Below are 21,943 nucleotides of genomic sequence, written 5' to 3'. Positions count from 1 at the left end.
TTATACGGTGGCCGAGAGAGCTCAACGCGCTGCAACTGAAGAAAACACATGCAAATAGAAAAACACCTGCAAATTAAGAAAACATCTTCATCTGTTTCACAACACATGTGTGCTCCAAATACAACACAACCAAATACAGAAACGCGCTGCAAAAGTTCACAACACAACCAAATACAGAAACGCGCTGCAAAAGTTCACAACACAACCAAATACAGAAACGCGCTGCAAATAGAACAGAACACAACGGAAATGTTTCCAGGGAACCCAATAAGTGACGGACCCGGCTAGGACGTGCTTACAGCTGTCTACTTTTATTATTATTATTATTATTTTGCAAAACATACAGAGATGACACGTTTATGACATACAACTTTGTATACAATATACAAAATGTATTTACAATATGTTCAATGTCATAAGAATACTAAAAAGAACAATGAGCTGAAGACTAAAATAAATAAATAAATAAATAAAGATAGAGAAAAAGAACATGAGGGAAAGACATTAATCTATACATCAGTTACATTGTACACATTTTGTCATGTTATATTAAAATAAGTTTCATAAGAAATGTTAGAATGCAGCTAGGGTCCAAATATGAGACGGCAAGTTTTAAAGTTGAGACACTCACACACAGATATAACGCATATTTTAAAAACTTTGTTGTATAAAATGTATATTTATTTGCAACAGTTATGTTAACAGCAATAATACTATATTTCTGGTAAGAACAGCTATTCAGCTGATGGACACGCGCTGCGTTGTCATGGGAACATCCCAGGTGAAAATAATGAGGAAATTACGTTGTCTTTCGTTGCTCCCTTCATCAACATAATGGCACACAAGTGCCCCGCTCCCTCCAAAGTGCCCAATTCAAGGGCTCTGCCGTCTGCCCTTTTAAGAGAGTAGGGCATAGGTAAAGCTCACGAGCAATAAGCATAGACAGTATAAGAAGTGGACAGAGCCATCTCATTGGATCTCAATTGAGACAAGTGAAGCCCATTTTTAGCGATTTCTTAGCACTTCCTTTCCTGACGCGCAGACTCAAACCGAGCAAAGCGTTACACGGACCACGTGAGCAACCCGTCTGTCTTCTAGTAGCTGTGCCAAGAGAAATCTGAATCATTCCCTTCCGAAACTTGCAGAGACGGAGAGTGTGAGTATGAGCTGTCCATGAGCTTGGAGCAGGAGAAACTTTTGCTAGATATTCTGATTAATTATTTTGTCATTTTGCCTCCATGTCTCCCCGATTGCTCGCGAGCTTCTCCTCCCGTCCATACGGTAATCTCTCTACTGTGCGACAGAGAGTCGCGTGGTTATGACGCAATCGTTAGCCTATTTTTGCAAAAATTGCTTCTACGGGGCCGTAACGTAAGCTACAAGGTAATGAAGCCTTTTATACATTTTCGCGTTTCTTTAGAAATAAATAATGGACAAATGGAGTCTTCAAACGCCTCAGATGTAAAATTATTCGCTGTCAAAGTGACGCCAAAATGAATGGGAGTCAATGGGATGCTAACAGCAGGTGAAGTTCTGCTACAAGATGGTGGCACGCGGCCGGCTTCAACTTCCGGTCGACTTCCTTCCCGCTTGGCAATAAGCACGTCCCAGCCGTCCGTCCGTCACTTATTGGGTTCCCCGGAAACATTTCCGTTGTGTTCTGTCCTATTTGCAGCGCGTTTCTGTATTTGTTTGTGTTGTGAACTTTTGCAGCACGTTTCTGTATTTGGTTGTGTTGTGAGTATTTGGAGCACACATGTGTTGTGAAACTGATGAAGATGTTTTCTTAATTTGCGGGAGTTTTTTCTATTTGCATGTGTTTTCTTCAGTTGCAGCGCGTTGAGCTCTCTCGGCCACCGTAGTATTAGATGTTTGCAATTAGCAAATAAGTCAAGTGGTACTATTTCTATTCTTATGCAGACACTCAGGCAGCCATTATCTATGACCGATATACAAATTCTTGTAAACTACACAAATTACAGTACAACTGTCACTGGCTGTTCTCCTTTTAAACCACACAGATTGCAAGTCCACACCTACGGCTAGCCCATTTCTTTTTGTTGGGGAAGTACCCAGCACTACTTTCAGGTAAAGTGAAGGGGCATCCCTGAACCCTTATAAAAGAGAAAGATGAGATTTTTCTTTATTTGATCAGCTTATCTAGAGCCACCAAAACAAACAGGAAACTGCTGTTTAGTTCTGAATAACTCACTCAAGATAAGGTTCACACAAACTCAACTAGAAAAAAAAAACCTAAGATCAAATAAGAGCAAGACAGTCTCTGTCAAAGGCAAGAGTTCACATTATTAATCAGTCGAGAGTAGTCGTCACCTACACAAACCTGCACAAGATTACTCAAAAAACAAAAACAACAGTAAGAAGTCATGACTGATTGTCATGGTGGTATTATAATTTCTTATGTCTTTTTTTATTTTAATGTCACCACACTAGTGGGACTTCTGGTAACTAAGTGTCGGATTCTTGAAAACAGGAAACGACACGAAAGATAGCATGGCCACACAAGCAGTTTAAAAATGAGCTACTGCTATTGCTGACTCATTTCTGCACTGATAGACACACACAAACACATGCACAGTAAGATCATATCACATGATCGTCCAGGGAGTGTGTCAGTTTTTTAACTGTGCGTGACAGAACCTTTTTATTTAGAGGAAATACTTGCCCCCTGTAATTCAATTTTTTTAATAATATATACATATATATATATATATATATATATATATATATATATATATATATATATAGATAGATAGATAGATAGATAGATAGATAGATAGATAGATAGATAGATAGATGCACAACTCTAATCTCTTCATATACATTTTACAACATTCAACTCTGAAACAGATATTTGAGATCACTATAGTATTTGCACTAAACCCATAACAAAAATGCACTATAATCGCTGGCTGTTCAGTTCTCAGCAAAGTTCTCAGTTTCAAATTTGATTGGTTAATAAATTGTTTGTTTTTTTTAAATAATAATAATAAATAAAGTTAAAAAAAATACAAAAATATATATTTATATATAATATATAATATTATATAATAGGCTGTAAGTTGATCTATCCAAACATTAAAAGAAACAGGCTATGGATATAACACAGCTGTCACGTTCATCTGCCTTCACCTGTGTGTGTGCACTACACTCCCCAGAATCCTCCGTGGCGCACACCTGCACTCACTCTCTCATCATCAATCATCAGCATCACCTGCACTCCCTCATCAGTCTCACCCTTTATATTCAGCACTCACCCTTCAGTCATTGTCTGGTCTCGTCAATACAAGACACACAGACTCCCTTCCTACACCTACCTGCATACTTACCGTCGATCCCGCTCTTCTTCAGCCTGTCTTCAGTCCATCTTCAGAGAATCTTCATCATCTGCATCTGCATCTGCAAGAGAAAGAGAGACTTTGTTATCATTCAGTTAAGCTTCATCCAATTATCTACTTCCTGTTTACTCACCTTTCACGCTGTGTCCGATCCATTCTGCTATTAAAATATCAAACTTACCATCTTGCCTGCTTCGTTTGTACGAAACCTGACAGAAGACAATTACACTACACTACACAATTACCAGCACAGTTTTGTTTTTGTTTTATTTAAATGGTTTGCACTTCAACTGCCATGTGCCTTATGCCACTTTATCTCTTTTTTATTTTTCTACAATGTCCTCAGTGTATATGTGTATATGTATATGTGTATATTTGTATATTGTATATTGTATAGTTGTATGTACACGTCTAAGACTGTATTTATCTGTACTTGAACGTCTACTGTCAGTGTTTAATGTTAACTGTATGCACCTAGGGTCTGAGAGTAATGATATTTCTATTCTCTGTATGTATGTACTGTACATGTAGTAGAATTGACAATAAAGTAGACTTGACTTGACTTGAAGACCAGACCAAGATGCAGAATCCTTCGGATTCCAGAACGAGTCAGCTTTCATTATTCTACGCAGCCCCGTTCATCCGGTTGTGTCCAGCCGAGCCAGCATTTCAGTTCGGGTCCGAAACGCAACTCAAGGAGGATGACTTCAGCGATCTTCCTCCTCTCATCGGCCCGGTTGAACCACAGCCACCAGTCATCTTCACTTCCTCACCCATCCTCATCCAGAACCATATCGAGCCTTCAAGTGTCTGCCCAGCTGAACCAGAGTCTGCAAGCGTCTGCCCAGTCGAACCAGAGCCTGCAAGCGTCTGCCTAGTTGAACCAGAGCCTGCAAGCGACTACCCAGTCGAGCCAGAGCCAGCAAGGGTCTGCCCAGCCGAGACTGCTCACAGCGACTGCCCAGCCGAGACTGCTCACAGCGACTGCCAGCCGAGACTGCTCACAGCGACTACCCAGCCGAGACTGCTCACAGCGACTGGCATGCTGAGACTGCTCACAGCGACAGCACAAAGCCCTCTTCGCCGCTGGTCCCGCCCAGCTCAACGCCCTCTTCATCGTTGGTCCCGCCCAGCTCAACGCCCTCTTCATCGCTGGTCCTGTCCAGCTCAAAGCCCTCTTCACCGCTGGTCCCATCCAGCTCAGAGCCCCCTTCACTGCTGGTCCCGTCCAGCCCAGAGCCTTCACCGCTGGTCCCGCCCAGCTCAAAGCCCTCTTCGCCGCTGGTCCCGCCCAGCCCAGTATTCTCCAAGAGGCTGTTCCCACCCAGCCTCCCTCTCCCACCTCCTCTGTTTGAGTCATCCTGTTCTCCTGCCCTGCCTCTGCTGAGCCCTGTCAACCCTTCGGCTCATCCACAGCTACTCGCCCGTGTCTCTGTTTATCCGCCTCAGGGTGTCCAGGGCTCAACATCGCCCTGGCCCCTGGATCCTCTGTCTTCGCCTCTGTCCCTTGAACCTCAGACTCCACCTTGCTCCTCCGACCCTTCAGCTCCTCCTCAGCCCATAGTGTCCTCCTCTCCGCCGTGTCCTGTCAGCCCTCTAGCTCCGCCAGGCTCTCTCGTCCTTCCATCTCCGCATTGGTCAGCCGTCACCCTGGCTCCACCACGGGACTCTGAGCTGCCGGCTGCGCTTCTGCCCTTCGTCCCTTCAGCTCCACCGGGCTCTGTCTTCCCTCCTGCTCCACTGTCGTCCTCATTCGCACTGGCTCCACCGCGGCCTTCCAGAGCCCCTTCTCCGCCTCGGTCCCATGTGCCTTCAGATCCGCCTTGGCCCTCCGGACCTGTGGTGTCGCCTCGGCTCCGGGTCCTTCCGGCTCGATGGGGGATCCTTGAAGCCCCGGATCTGCCGTCATCACCGTGGCCCCCGGATCTGACTGTTATCATTCAGTTAAGCTTCATCCAATTATCTACTTCCTGTTTACTCACCTTTCACGCTGTGTCCGATCCATTCTGCTATTAAAATATCAAACTTACCATCTTGCCTGCTTCGTTTGTACGAAACCTGACAACAGCCTGTTCGCAGGAGTGATGAGTTACTTAGTAGATTGTCCTCACTCAATGGCTGGCTGTCTAAGTGGTGTCTGCAAAATAATATAGAATTCATAGACAATTGGAAAAGTTTTTGGGGCAGACCTGACCTGTTGAAAAGAGATGGTATTCATCCCTCCTGGGATGGTTCTGCTCTTCTCTCTAGTAATATGGCACATAGTCTTAGAGCTCAACCATGAATTGGGGCTCAGGTCAGGAAGCAGACAGACTGGCTAAACCGGTCGGTTATCTGCCAGCCGTCTCATGTCACCAAGGTCAGATAAATCCCATCACATAAAGACTCTTTCACCTAGATATCATCATATAGAGACTGTGTCTGTTCCCTGAATTAGGACATACAAAAAACTTCCAAACAAATAAAAAACAGATACAATACAAATGAGCAAATGATAAAGCTTGGGTTTGTTGAATATTTGATCCCTTACTTCAAAAGCACTTATTGTTAATGATATGATTACAGACTATAACCTAGATGTGCTGTGTTTGACAGAAACCTGTCTAAAACCAAACAATTTCATGACTTTAAATGAGTCCACCCCCCAAGATTACGGTTATAAACGAACCTCGTTTATAGTAATATTTTCAAAATTACTAAGAAGTCTAGTTTCAAATATAATTCTTTTGAAGTGTTGGTGCTTAATTTATCAATATATAGCGTAAATGATAAACCGCGTTTGAGATTTGTACTGGCTACTGTATACAGGGCACCATACAGACTTTATCAAAGAATTTGTTGACTTTCTATCAGAGTTAGTACTGGCTGCAGATAAAGTCCTAATTGTTGGTCATTTTAATAGACATGTAGATAACGAAAAAGATGCATTGGGATTGGCATTTAAAGACATTCTGAACTCTATTGGAGTTAGACAACACATGTCAGAACCTACTCATTGTCATAATGTCATAATAACTCTAGATCTAATATTATCACACAGAATCAATGTTGATGCTGTTGAAATTCTGCAGCAAAGCTATGACATCTCAGATCATTATCTAGTCTTGTGTAAACTTCATTTAGCCAAGGCTGCAAAGCTGACTCCGTGTTACAAATATGTTAGACCTATCACTTCTGCCACTAAAGATTGCTTTATTAATAATCTTCCAGATCAGTTTCATCATCTCAGCATCCAAGGTAGCTTAGAAGAACTCGATATTGCAAGGTATTTATTAGATATTTATTTGAAACAGTGGCTAAACCAACCAAAAATAAAGTTTCAACCCCAGACGTTTCCAAGCAGCACAGCAGTAATGACTTTATGAACTTCTTCAACTTATAAGATTGATAATATCAGGGAGAAAATTATAACTATGCAACCGTCTACTACAGTATCGCATCAGGCAGTGCATTGTAGTCAGGATTTAGACCGTATCATAGTACTGAGACAGCTCTCATTAGAGTCACAAATGATTTGCTCTTATCATCCGATCGTGGTTGTTACTCGATCTTAGTGCTGCATTTGACACTATCGACCACAACATTCTTTTAAATAGACTCGAAAATGATGTTGGCATTAGTGGAATTGCATTAGCATGGTTTAAATCATACTTATCTGACCGTTATCAGTTTGTAGCAGTAAATTAAGAGATGTCTTATTGATCACAAGTTCAGTATGGTGTACCACAAGGCTCAGTGCTAGGACCGTTGCTGTTCACTCTGTACATGCTACCCTTGGGAGATATCATTAGGAAGCATGACATTAGTTTTCACTGTTATGCTGATGATACGCAGCTCTATATTTCTTCACAACCTGACGAAACTTATCAATTCACAAAATTAACGGAATGCATAGCTGATATTAAGAACTGGATGACTAGCAACTTCCTACTACTTAATTCTGAAAAAACAGAGATTCTAATTATTGGACAAAAAACTTCCTCACATAATAATCTAGAATACTCTCTAACACTTGATGACTGCTCTGTCAAGTCTTCGTCGTCGGTTAGGAACCTGGGTGTGCTCTTTGATACCAATCTTTCATTTGAAAGTCAGGTATCTAGCATCTGTAAAACCGCATTTTGTCATCTTAAAAATATATCTAAATTACGTCATATGCTCTCAATGAAAAATGCAGAACAATTAGTTCATACGTTCATGACATCAAGGCTAGATTATTGTAATGCTATTATGGTTGGTTGCACTGCACGCCAAATAAACAAACTACAACTACAGCTACAGCAAATCCAAAATGCAGCAGCTAGAGTTCTTATCAGAACCAGGAAATATGACCATATTAGCCTGGTTCTGTCAACACTGCATTGGCTCCCTATTAAACATCGTATACATTTTTAAATAATGCTTATCACTTACAAAGCACTAAATGGTTTAGCTCCCCAGTACCTGAGCAAGCTCTTAACGCATTATAGTCCTTCACGTCTATTGCGATCTCAAAATTCCGGCCAGTTGACAATACCTAGAATATCAAAATAGACTGCTGGCAGTAGATCCTTTTCCTATATAGCACCAAAACTTTGGAACAATTTTCCTAACATTGTCCGGGAAGCAGACACACTGTCAGTTCAAATATTACACAGTGGAATATTTAGACCCTATTTAGTAAGCAAAATCCTGCGATTCAGAATCGAAAATAAAATCCAATATAAAGATATTAGATGTGATTTATGTATCAGCAATACATTCTTTCAGTAGGTAAAAGTCAAGAAGTTCCCATCTGAGAAAGATCAATCTTCACTAGCAACATTTGATCTAAGCATCTATACGTGTACACATAATAAACAAGTTTGTGTGAAAATTGTTCTGTTCCAGATTAAGCATGGCCACAGTTTGCACTCAATGACTTCTTTCTGCTTAAGGACATCAAGTAAGTTTATAGACGGACGAGCAGAGGAAGTTAGTTAGTTAGAAGTTAGTTAGTAAAGGGGATTATTAATAACTCTTTAGGACAAGCATATTTGAAAACAAACAAATCACATATTTCCACAAAAAAAAAATAATCAAGAGAAAAAAATCTGTGAAACATCAACAGATTATATTCAATACAGCGTCCTGCACATAGGAGAAAAAATAACTCCCCAAATCCCTTGTGGGCAAAACAAGCATGCCGCCACACTAAGCAGCATAAATCCAGGCAAAGGCAGAGTTGCTTTCATCTGGGCCTAGAGTGCCATTACGGGTGGTGTCTGTCTGCATAGCTGAACTGGGATGACCTTGCCTACAGAAGCACACAGCCCTACACTGTCCGGCAGTCCATGCCTCATGGGCCCTGGCAAACTGAGGCTAGCAAACATTCGGAGTGCCTCAGGGCTAGATATTCAGCCCTTTTTTTTCTGTTTTCTGCTTGCCACACCCTCAGGCTTTTTTTCCTGCACACTGTTATGTCTGCCTCTTTGGCCCAATGACTCTGATGCTCTGTGGTTTGCAAGGACAGACATGTGCTCAAAATTTCCATGCTTTGAAAAGTGCAAAACAGTAATATCCTCTCACTGACACGTACCGTTGGAAAATTTACTTGAGAAAAACGTGATATGATGATGTTGGCTAATGTTGAAAATACTGAATAAATGAGAAAAGTAGGAAAATATAAACACTGCTAAAATGAAGCAGAATGGCACCTTTTGTAATGGCTATAGGCACACGCAGCCTTTTACATTTTCATTGACAGCGCGTTTACACTTGCACACAGGAGCAAAGTGTCCATTCAATTGATTCCTATAGGAGTCGAGCTTCATACTTGCACAGTGAATTGTAGGACTGACAGCGGATTGTAGAAAGCGTTGAGAGTAGTCGAGAGCATCCAAAAGTTGAGAAATCCTGTGCAAACAGCTGTAAAGTTCAAGTAGTGACATCTGTCTTGAGTGTTTAAAAATATGCAGATTGTTATTTCTGCTGGATTTAGTGCATAAATCCTATTGTTTACATACTGGATGCTTTGCAGTTGTTACATATATTCCATATATGTTAAATACTGCAATTTAGGGCGCTTTCATTGTAGGTGAGTAGGTGGCTGGGTTTATGAAATGTGCCACTATTGTTACTTTGGACATTCCAAAACAAAGCTTGCATATTTCCAACTGAAATAATGTGCATAAAAGATCATTATATTAGCCATGTGCTGAATAAAACATAAATTTAATATGCCCGCTATAGCCTACAGAACCCAAAGTGGAAGCAGTTTTGAGCGGCACTGACCTGAGTTTTGACACACACACACACACACACACACACCGCGAGTGCTACCAGGCAGTGGTGTGTGGTGGACTTCTAGAATGATGAGACAAAGTCCCATCTTTATGTTTGCTTTTTAGTCATTTGTCAATTCATGTTTCGCTTGATATTTACACAGTTCGAACACCAAAACAATAGCATAATATTTTTGCATGTTATATTAATGTCTGATCAAGTTGCTGCATTTTGACAAATTCTACATTACCTTAAGTAATCACTACAAAAGTACCAATTACAGAAACAATAACAGAAGTGCATCTTTGTTGAAATTTTTATGTAGAAATTTAGACTGTAATTCATATAACATGAACAGTAAAAATACAGAAAATAATTGTTTGACAGTCAATAACCACCTCTGGATAACTAACATAACCTATTATTGATTTGACTGCACTGACAGTATTGGATGAGAACAACACTTGAACTTAATTGAGCTGGATAAAGTCACAATTGTCTTCCGTAGAGCTGCTATAGCTGAATCGAATTTGTTTCAAAATTGATGAACTTCGCAACATTGACACTGTTTTATTGAACTGAACTGAAACAATATTGAACAGACTTGTACTAAATAATGACACTGTAGAGCTACTTCACAGTTGAGTTGAGCTTGTTTCATCATTGATGAACTTTGCAACATTGATATTGAAATAAATTAAATGAACATATGATGTTTTATTAACAAGGTTCGGGAGGAGCACGTTCAGATAATTAACACAAGTGGAGAGCGCTCAGCAGTCAACGGTAAGAGGTGTATATACACTCAGCAGTCTCACCTCATTCCATTGACAGTTTTGCAGCATCCCTCCACCACCCCTTCTCCACGCTTCTAGTCCTAAGCACTTACATACGGGGGGAGTACTCTGGGTTCGGGCCGAACTCCGAGCTCAGAGCCCTCCCAGCACGCCAAATACGCATTAAACTTTACCCCCTCAAATTATATGTAAGTGTGAACTCGTGAATGTGCTAAATAATGGCACTTTTGTAGAGCTGCTTTACAGCTCAAATTGAATTTGTTTCAAAATTGAAGAACTGTAAAACATTAAAGGTATTGTTCATCAAAAATGAACATTCTGTCATCAATTTCTTTCTTCTGCTGAACACAAAAGAAGATATTTTGAAGAATATGGGTAACCAAACAGTTGGGCCTCATTAGCCGTGTTTCCACTGTCGGGCCAAAAGCAAAAGCGTGTTTCCACTGTCACTTCCAGGGCTTGATCGGGCCACATCGGGACTTCCCGTTTTGGCCCGCCGAATACCCTGGTCCAAAGCGGGCCAACTGGGGCTTGAGGGGTGGTCATGAACAGAGGCGGAGTTTACCTGAGTCAGGAGACGGTCAACACCGCTGCTCATCTCCCATGATATTATATCAGGCTACCAACATTTAAGACATTTTAAACCATTTTCAGCTCAAAACTCACTTTCAGACAGCGAGTGTTTGAAATAACTTCCTTGCAATCTGATGGGGATTCTGATAGCTAAAGGCTACTTATGCTAACCACTGCGATAATAAATACACGTTTATGGAAAATACCGGAGACTGCTTGAAGAACGTAGACATAACATATATGATTAATGTGTTCTACTTTTATTTGAAATGGTAAATACCAGTTTGATTCAGCATGACTGATGTGCACTCTTGACACAAATGAATAAATTACTATCATTGTAACCTTTTTTTATTGTAAAACGTTGATGAAATATTGATACTGGAATCTTAAGTCTTTAAGTAAAGACCAAACGTTCACTTCTGTCATGCTCATTTTTTCAGTCAGCTGGTGAAACTGTGGGTTGTGTGACGTTGTTCTATGACGTGGTTGTGTGACATCGCTGCGGGGCTACTGGGTCAACAGTGGAAACGCAACTTGATTTTGGGCTCTGTGCTTGAGGTCCGAGGCTACTGGCCCCACCTGGCACGCTGTTAGCCCTGGCTCGCACTGGCCCGACAGTGGAACAGCGGCTATTGACTTCCATAGAATGAGAAAAAAAATACTATGTAAGTCAAAATATATTCTTTTGTGTTCAGCAGATGAAAGAAATTCATTCTTTTTCATTTTTTGGGTGAACTATCCCTTTAAATCTGTCCTTTTCCTTATTATTACTGTGAACCTGCTTTGAAATAATCTGTAATGAATAAAGTGCTACATAAATAAATGTGACGATTGACTTAATGGTAATAATGGAAACAATGGAAATAATTTACAATAATTGTTCTGGTTTCTCACAAGAATCATTTCTGAAACTGGAGGAAAGCTTCACAGAATCTTTACCTCGCTTATGTAGCCATCCTTCCTTCACAATGGCAACATCACTCATTGTGGCTGGAGAGAAAACCCTTGTGTCCCTTTGACTCGGACCAGGGGCAGAAGGTGGGAAGTGGTGGGTGTCTTCAGTCTAGACATTCAGCAGGACAGGTGGTCTGTAGGAAACAGAAGACAAAAAAAAATGTTTTATTTTTTTATTTTTTTATTTTAAAGCTATAGGGACATAATAGTTATTGATCCAATTATATATATATATATATATATATATATATATATATACAGTATATATATATATATATATATATATATATATATATATATATAAAGACTAGCTATTTCTGAATTAGTTAAAGCCACATAAGCTAATATTAATGTAGCTTTATCCCTCGGTTTCAGCTGAAAGTGTGCTTGCACTTTTCATAAATGTGTCTCTTACTGAATATATTTATATTGTGTCTGTTTAAAAAAAGGAAATAAAACCACACTGTAAAGACAAACAAACAAACAAAAAACAGCTGACAGAAATTAATCTCCACAGTGTTTACACCAGGCCTTCGCCTACTTTACAGCTCTGCACACTTTTGGCATTCTCTTATTATTTATTATTCAATTACACATGGACTTTTAGACCTCTGAATGAGAGCCAGCAGTGTCTGTATACCATCTTTTTTATTAAGCCATCAGAGTCAAGTGTGCATAATTTATATTTTTCCCTTTGCACACAATTTTTATTTTTTTAAATTCTGATCACAATTCAAAGCGGAATTCTCACGAACCATAGAATCATTACTGTTGTAACACTGCATCCACTACTATTGCTGCTATTTTTAGCCTAAATTCATGTGATATTTAAACTTTTGAATAATGATTTTATGTAATTTTAGTGTTTAAAATGAGTATGGCATATTTAATCAAAATGTGTTTAAAATCATTCTGTTTCTGTCATTACTACATTCAAACCAGTAAAAGAGCGTGTAAACATGGTCCAGAAAGAGTCAGTCAATCGCATACACAACTGTATGCATAGTTGCATACACAACGTTCCTACATCAGATTCAGGGTACACAAATTCTTCGACTAAGTTTAGCAAATTAACTCTTTAAAAGACACAATAGTTTGTTACAGTATAGTATTAGAACGAGCCGAGTCAACTGGGGAATAGCTTTGACTGTAGTTTCTGAGGTCTGTCTATTAAAACCTGCTGCCCTTGATGCACCCCACAGCTATGCAGCCTGCTGCTTGGAATGCAGTGAGAAAGAACAGCGTTCTCCTGCCTCAGAGCCGTCTGAAACAACAACCCTATGTGAACTTCCCCTCCCCCTGCCTCAGAGATCAGCTACTCCGAGATGCAGGTACTCCTCTGACACAAAACACACACTCATGCACAAAACATACCATCACTAACCCTGGGATGGCAACACATGTGAGAAGCAAAAAAAAGTTAGATGACATGCAATCACATAATCTATGAGAGAACACAAGCATACGGTAAAAATACACACTGAAGAACCATTTACTCACAATGATGCCAAGCAAATGCAAAGATGCACATAGACCTACAACACTCGGGCACAACTACCTTTTCTAATGTCTGTCTGTCTGTCTCACACAACCCCACACGCACCAGGGAAGTCTCATGTGTGTCTGGTGCTGCCACTGCAGCTTGTCTCTGAGAACGGCCCCTCCCAAAGCAGCCACGCTGTGGGAGAAAAAGAGAGGGTAAAAAAAGTGGGCGGGCGACCAAGCCTGTGCTCAATGCAGCACTCCATATGAACTCAATGGCCTCACAAATGGTCACGTGGCACAAATAAAGTGAAAGAGTGAGAGACAGAGGCCACTGAGGCCATCCACTTCATTCAACATTTTTGCTCTTACTCGTGGCTCAGTGAGAAAGAGAAAGGGAGGAAAAGGCATCAGTGACCCTGGTTTTTAGGAGCATTCAATGGTATATTTGGCACACTCAAAGAAAAAGATTATTGCTCAGTGGTTGCTTTTCCTAAGCTCAGGAGACTTGTTTGTTCTGTGATTGTGAAGAAAGAAGATTTGTGATTCTTATATATCTCTTATTTTAGTATCAACAGCATTTCAGATGTTTCTACTAAATTTCCTTAGGACAAATAAAAATAGAGAGACATGAGAAATATTTGAAAGAAAAAGAGCCAAAACTGAGAATGTATTAGAATAAACATAAAACATATCTTTATTGTCTTGCTGCAATCTCTTTCTAGACTCCATTAAAGGAGCATTTTATTGCTCAGATGTTGTTTTTTTATGCCAAGCAAATGCAAAGGTGCACATAGACCTACAACCCTCGGGCACAACTACCTTCTCTAATGTCTGTCTGTCTGTCTCACACAAACCCACACGTGATATATCTCATATATCTCTCATTTTAGTATTAACAGTGTCTCAGATGTTTCTCCTATAATTCCTTAGGCACAAAAGTAGACACAACTGAGACATGAGAAAGTTCTGAGAAAAAGGAGTCATGGAAGATCTGTTTATTGTTTTGCAGAGGTTGCTCTTTTTTTATTATTATTTCATGCCATTGGGGTTTTTCACCTTTATTGGACAGGACAGTAGGAGGAGAGATGAGAAGGGAACATGAGCAGGAAAGTACCTTTATCCTGTCGATGTGCTGCTCACAAGGCTATGGCTCTGACAGAGGTTTCTCTAAGCTCAGGATACTAAGGGTGATTCTCTTATATGTCTCATTTAGGTATCAACTTTGTCTTCAGATGTCTTCAATTTTATTTTAAGGAGAAACATGTTACATTTATATATATATATATATATATATATATATATATATATATATATATATATATACATTCTTAATATTGTAAATACTGAAACGTCTCGGTTACATACGTAACCCTTGTTCCCTGAAGGAGGGAACGGAGACATCATGTCAGTGACCGACGAATAGGAATCTCGCTAGAGAAGCCAATCTACTTCGAGTGTAGCTAAAACGAGGCAATAAACATTGGCATTCGATAATTGCATCAGCAGCGCTGCATCGCGGCTCGCACATATAATGAGCAGAAGGTGCATTGCATCTTCAGGTTTTCGCTGAGGAGCCGAGCTGGTGACCTGGCTGCCCCAGCGGGGCACAGCAGATGTGGTGACGGGACATGACGTCTCCGTTCTGAGGGTTACATATGTAGCCGAGACATTCCCTTTCAGTTGGTCACTCTCGACGTCAAGTCAGTGACCCATGAAAAGGAATCCCCTACCAAAGCGCCACAGCTGCTGACCCCATCCAGCGCCCTGTGTAAACCTCCTACTTCCTCTTACCTGATGGGACAGGGCTTACACAGAGAAGTCCATCACTGCTGTTCTGACTCAGTGAGACTATAACACTGGGAAAGCGATAACACTGGGAAACACAGGGATAACACTGGGAAGCGATAACACGGGGATAACACTGGGAATGCGTGCCCTTTCCATTGTAAAAGCGACGCTGCGGAAGCCACATCCTTCCCCGGAGGATTCATGTTGAGATAACATATGTACTAACTGTGGCGAGGGGGGCGTGGTTTTGTGAAGTCTGTAGCGGGAGAGAGAGGAGGGAGCCGAGCGGTGAGTAAGTAGGTCAAGTGCAGATGATGAACACCTGTGTCTGATTGCAGTAATTGGCGTGGAGAGACCGGATATAAACCGGTGGGAATGAGAGAGAGAGAGAGAGAGTTGGACTGGGACATCGCTGCTGCTGCCTTGAAGGAGAAACCAACGAGAGATAATCTGATTTATTGTTTCATTTTTGCTGTGCTGAAAGCACGGTGAACGCGCTCTGTGCGCACCTTTGTTTGTTTTGAGTATTTCTATAAATAAAACGAGTGTCCCAGTCTCGCTGATCCGTCTTCTTCCTTCCCTTCTTTGACAACGTTGAACCTCATCACACTGGTGCCGAAACCCGGGAAGGAAGAAGATCGCCACCGCCATGCAAAACCACGCCCCCCTCGCCACACTAACCTTGTGGGGTTGTTTGCAAATGGAATTACTGAGGTGACACCAATCTCCTAAGGGAGGGGTTCTCCCAAGGGAAAGACAGGGGCTTCCGTTTAGGAGCAACTTTGAAAAAAAGCTACATATGGGATCCCCGCAGGGTCACACATAAGGCATCCAGCCAAGACCCAGTTCTCAAGGATTCAGCGGGATATAGGCCTGGCGCCAAACGCTCTGCCACGTAGCCAACAAGAGATGGGCCTGCTTCTATCCGTTGAGGTGAGAACACAAGAGGGAACCGGCTCTACACGTAGGCTATAGAACCTAGCGAACGTTTTGGGTGTTGCTAAGCCTGCAGCTCTACAAATATATGTTAGCGAGGTGCCACGTGCCAGCACCAAGGAGAATGCAACACTTCTTGCTGAAGGAGTTTGCAGCCTGAGTGGCCAAGGCGATGGCATCCACTATCCAGTGGGCCATCCTCTGCTTGAAGACTGCCTTTCCCTTCTGCTGGCCTCCGTAAAAGACAAAGGTCTTACAGGCAGCTGTATTACTGCCGTGTGGTTTGCATCTGTAAGGTCCGTATAGCTTTCCGTTTTGAATCTCTATTTACTCTCATTCCTTGTTGTTGTTGTCTTGTTGTCATTACTCATCAACCAGATATCTGATTTTATCTAATTTTGTCTGTCACATTGATCTGACTTCGCTAGCTTTAATCTAAGTCACTATCACTCGCAAAACGCTCTAGTCTGTTAATCTGCCATCCGTGTTTGCCGTCTTTTTTCTTGTGCGCGCTCGCGCCTTTTCGAGTCCATCAAACAACTGTGGTGAGTAGGATCAGTCAACAAACATGGTGAGTCATGTCTTCTCCTATTATTGTAACTTGTACTTCATGTCACATGTATAGTATAGCCTTCTCTGTCAGCGCCGAGGGCTTTACATGCAATAAATGCAGGGAGATAGTCAGGCTGACGGAGAAGATTTCAGAGACACGCATCAAACTAGAGACATGCATCCAAACTTTAATCGAGGATAGTAAGAATGCAAGGGCTTTAGATACTGCTTTGGATACGACTAGCTTAGTGAACTCTGTACATTGTTCGGTTTCGGCTGTAGTAGAGCCCATGTAGCAGGGTAACTGGGTCACCGTGAGACGCTGTAGTCAGTCGCGGGACAAAACACCGCTCTTCCGTTCAATTGCTGGCTGTCTAAGTGTCTTTTGGGGCAGACCTGACCTGTTGAAATTTATCACTCTTGGGATAGTGTTGCTCTTCTCTCTAGTAATATGGCACATAGTCTTAGAGCTCAAACATGACAGTCTGGGGCTCAGGTCAGGAAGCAGACAGACTGGCTAAACCGACCGTCTGCTAGCTGTCTCACGTCACTGAGGTCAGATAAATCCCATCACATAGAGACTCTTTCACCAAGATATCATCACATAGAGACTGTGTCTGTTCCCCGAACTAGGAAATACAAAAAACTCCCAAACCCATTTAAGGGTAAAAATTTGATTGATGTTCAACAAATAAAAAACAAATATAATGCAGATGAACAAACAATAAAGCTAGGGTTGCTGAATATTCAATCCCTTTCTTCAAAAGCACTTATTGTTAATGAAATGATTACAGACCATAACCTAGATGTGCTGTGTTTGACAGAAACTTGGGTAAAACCAGACAATTACATTACTTTAAATGAGTCCACCCCGCAAGATTACTGCTATAAACACGAGGCTCATTTAAAAGGAAAAGGGGGAGGTATTGCTGTAATTTATAGAAATATCTTCAGTATTACTCAGAAGACTAGTTTCAAATATAATTCTTTTGAAGTGATGGTGCTTTCTGTAACGTTATCTAGCATAAGTGATAAATCCCGTTTGACATTTGTGCTGGCTACTGTATCAGTGTCAGGACCTACTTATTGTCGTAATCATACTTTAGATCTAATATTGTCAATATTCTGCAGCAGAGCGATAACATCTCAGATCATTATTTTATCTCATGTATACTTAATTTAGCCAAGGTTGCAAAGCCGACTCTGTTATAAATATGGTAGAACTATCACTTCTGCCACTAAAGATTGCTTTATAAATAATCTTCCTGATCATCCCAGATAGCTTAGAAGAACTCGATGTTGCAACAGAAATGATTGACGCTCTCTTTTCCAGCACTTTAGACACAGTTGCGCTTAAAGAAGATTAAAGGAAATAGTCCAACGCCGTGGTACAACGAGCACACTCAGGCCCTAAAGAGAGCAGCCAGAAAAATGGAGCACAATTGGAAGAAAACAAAATTAGAAGATTTTCGCATTTCGTGGAGAGAGAGCACGATTGTGTACAGAAAGGCCTTAAAAACTGCTAGATCTGCTTATTTTTCAACACTTTTAGAAGAAAACAAACACAACCCTAGGTATTTATTCGAAACAGTGGCTAAACTAACGAAAAATAAAGCTCCAACACCAGACGTTTCCAAACAGCACAGCAGTAATGACTTTATGAACTTCTTTACTTACAAGATTGATAATATTAGAGAGAAAATGATAACTATGCAAACGTCTACTACAGTATTACATCAGACAGTGCTTTGTAGTCTCCCTGAGGAAAAATTTAATTCATTCATTGCTATAGGAGAGAAATATTGTTAAATCATCTATATCAACAACATGTATGTTAGACCCTATACCGACTAAGCTATTGAAAGAGATGCTTCCAGAGGTCATAGATCCTCTTTTTAATATCATTAATTCATCTTTGTCACTAGGATATGTACCGAAAACTTCTAAGCTGGCTATTATTAAACCTCTTATTTAAAGGCCGATCTCGAATCTACCTTTTCTGTCAAAATTAATAGAAAAGGCAGTATCCTCACAACTATGTTCCTTTTTAGAAAGAAATGGTATCTGCGAGGAGACCATATCATAGTACTGAGATAGCTCTCATTAGAGTCACAAATGATTTGCTCTTATCATCCGAACGTGGTTGTATCTCTCTATTAGTGTTACTGGATCTTAGTGCTGCATTTGATACCATCGACCACAACATTCTTTTGAATAGACTCGAAAATTATGTTGAATTGGCGGAATTGCACTAGCATGGTTCAAATCATACTTATCAGTTATCAGTTTACCCCTATATTCAGTTTGTAGCCGTAAATGAAGAGATGTCATATCGATCAAAAGTTCAGTATGGAGTACCACAAGGCTCAGTACTAGGACCATTGCTGTTCACCCTGTACATGCTACCCTTGGGAGATATCATTAGGAAGCATGGCATTAGTTTTCACTGTTATGCTGATGATATGCAGCTCTATATTTCTTCACGCCCCGACGAAATGCAACTTAAAACGAAAATTAACGGAATGCATAGCTGATATAAAAATTTGGATGACTAGTAATTTCTTCTACTTAATTCTGAAAAAACAGAGTTTCTAATTACTGGGCAAAAAAACTCACGTATTAACCCAGAATACTGTCTAAAAACTGATGGCTGCTCTGTCAAGTCTTCGTTGTCGGTTAGGAACCTGGGTGTGCTCTTTGATACCAATCTTTCATTTGAAAGCCACGTTTCTAGCATCTGTAAAACTGCATTCTTTCATCTTAAAAATATATCTAAATTACGACATATGCTTTCAATGAAAAATGCGGAACAGTTAGTTCATGCGTTCATGACCTCAAGGCTAGATTATAGTAATGCTCTACTGGTTGGTTGCCCTGCATGCTTAATAAACAAAGTCTAGTTGGTCCAAAACGCAGCAGCTAGAGTTCTCACTAGAACCAGAAAGTATGATCGTATTAGCCCCGTTCTGCCAACATTGCATTGGCTCCCTATTAAACATTGTCTACATTTTTAAATATTGCTGACTACTTTCAAAGCACCAAATGGTTTAGCTCCCCAGTACTTGAGCCCCTTAATGCATTATAGTCCTTCACGTCTACTTATACTATTATTTCCACTCTGTCAGTTTAAATCTAGACTAAAAACACATCTCTTTTTTCTGGCATTCATATAGACCATTATACATTTTTATTATTCAAATCAGTTAAATTATTATTAGGCTGCATAAATTAGGTCAGCCAGAACCGGGGACACTTCCTATAACACCTGATGTACTCGTTACAACATAAGAAGAATGGCATCTACGCTAATGTAAGTCTTTCTGTTTATTCCGAGGTTTACTGAAGTCAGCCGGATCTGGGCCGTATCCAGATCAGATGGTGGGCCTGCGCCTGGACCCATCCATGACACATCCCTGAAGTGCCAGCCTCATCAGCCCTGTGAAGGCCTCATCGACACGACAGCAATCGGCACCGATCCTCAACAAACTCGTCTCCATACCGGCGTGATGACTCTGACTTCCAACCAGATGGAACTGGATAAATATTCTGAATGTTCTGATGCAATCTCACTTCTGACCTGTAATGCTGCCTGAATCATAATCATACACTGTTCGTTCGTTGGCTAGAGGAGAACTGGCCCCCGACTGAGTCTGGGTTCTCCCAAGGTTTTTTTCTCCATTCTGTCACCTGATGGAGTTTTGGTTCCTTGCCACTGTTGCCTTGGCTTTTGGCTTGCTTAGTTGTGGACATTTAATATTCAACAATATTATTGATCTGCCTTACTTAAGGTGGACGATGACCCAGTTTTCTTCTAGAAACAAACTTTGTTGTATTATTTTCATGTTATCACTGTGAAGCTGCTTTGATACAATCTGCAACTCTATAAATAAAGGTGACTTGACTTGACTTGACAAAGAGCTGGTCTGAGGTCCTGAAGCTTTGAGTTCTGTCTACGTACCTTCACAGAGTGTGGACAGGACAGAGCAAAGCCAGGGCTGGGTCTGCCTCCTCCAAGGGCAGCGCTTGAAGGTTCACCATCTGGTCCCTGAAGGGAGTGGAAGGAACCTTGACTTGTTGAGATTCATGTGCTGATTGTTGATATCTGTGTGTGTCATCATGTGTGTATATCAACTTTTTGTGCTCATATTTGTTAAAATCTTTCTGATTTTCTAAACTGAAAATCTAAACTGATTTTTATAATACTGCTGGATCTCATGCTGCAGTAACACAGGGTTTGTGATGTGAATATATCAATGGTACAACACAATTGTTAGATTCTAAAGACATCACTGAATCATGCTATTTCATGATGATTATAAAACTATCAACAGGTAACCATCATCACCTGCTCTCATTTCACTTTAACTTTCTTTGCTGCAGCAAATGTGTTTGACAAACTCTGTTACAGTGGCCAAAAAAGATAATAAATAAAAAAAAATAAGAAAAATAAAGAAATAATAAGTTAAGAGCCCAACTAATGGACACACTAATTAATGTTATGAATGAAACACATTAGAGTTAAACCCCTGTTAATTCTTAATAAAAACTTTTGTAGACGTCTGACAGAAATAAAGTAAATCTGGTTAGTAATAAGTGAAGCTGGTAATGCTGTTGTTTAATCCTCCTCTGCTGAGATCTTGAAAGATTTAATGTCTTCTTTTATCTTCAGTTGATTTCATCTAAGACTGTGGCTGGAAGTCAGTTGTAGTTCTTGTGTTTCTGCTTGTCTCTTTTTCTGTTCTCTTCTTTCCTTCAGTGATTCTGCTTGTTAACAGGCTTATTAAGGCTGAGATGACTCCATATTTAATATACACAGATTTTGTGGCTCAGATAAGGTCCAGTTCTGGTTTATTTCTTTGCTCTTGGCTGACATGTGGCATTGCTATGGCCTGCTTGTGGCCCAGATCTGGCAAACAGGAGTGGGCCACCCAAGGGCAGTCATTCCACGCACCATGTGGGCCAGATCATCATTCCACATGTGCCAGATGTGGGCCGGATCTGGGACGTCACAGTGTTGCTATGTGGGTAAGTCACAACTTCTGGCTACTGGGGTTACTCAGGGATCAGTGCTTGGACCACTTCTCTTCTCCATCTACATGTCATCACTATGTAGCAGGGTGGTTGAATCCACCTATGGTAATGTCATACACCTGTGCTTAGTTTATTAATTCCCCTCCCCTTTTTCAGCTGTATATAAAGGATGGGTTGTGGCCACTTTGCATGCGTCTTGGTATTGCCCTTTGTGACGTCATCCGT

At 40.8% G+C, this 21,943-nt stretch overlaps 1 protein-coding gene across 2 annotated transcripts in view; it reads right to left on the bottom strand.

Moving 5' to 3' along the window:
• Nucleotides 1-13,621, bottom strand: part of LOC311068021 (RAC-alpha serine/threonine-protein kinase) — a 44,283-nt gene extending 30,662 nt beyond the window's left edge. The window contains exons 1-2 of one of the 2 annotated variants that reach the window (XM_084090186.1): nucleotides 13,485-13,621; nucleotides 11,912-12,060 (exon numbers count right to left, since the gene is read on the bottom strand). In XM_084090186.1, coding sequence (XP_083946312.1) covers nucleotides 11,912-11,957 — 46 coding nt within the window. In that variant the 5' untranslated portion in view covers nucleotides 11,958-12,060; nucleotides 13,485-13,621. Of the gene's footprint in view, nucleotides 1-11,911; nucleotides 12,061-13,426 lie in introns of both variants that reach the window. The other variant, XM_084090187.1, reaches the window with a different exon arrangement.
• Nucleotides 13,622-21,943: the final 8,322 nt, after the last annotated feature.

Source organism: Abramis brama (assembly GCF_963993115.1).
Source record: "Abramis brama genome assembly, chromosome: 18".
Lineage (NCBI taxonomy): Eukaryota > Metazoa > Chordata > Actinopteri > Cypriniformes > Leuciscidae > Abramis > Abramis brama.
The sequence above is the reverse complement of the archived record's forward strand: the minus strand, read 5'-3'. Positions and strand labels throughout refer to the sequence as shown.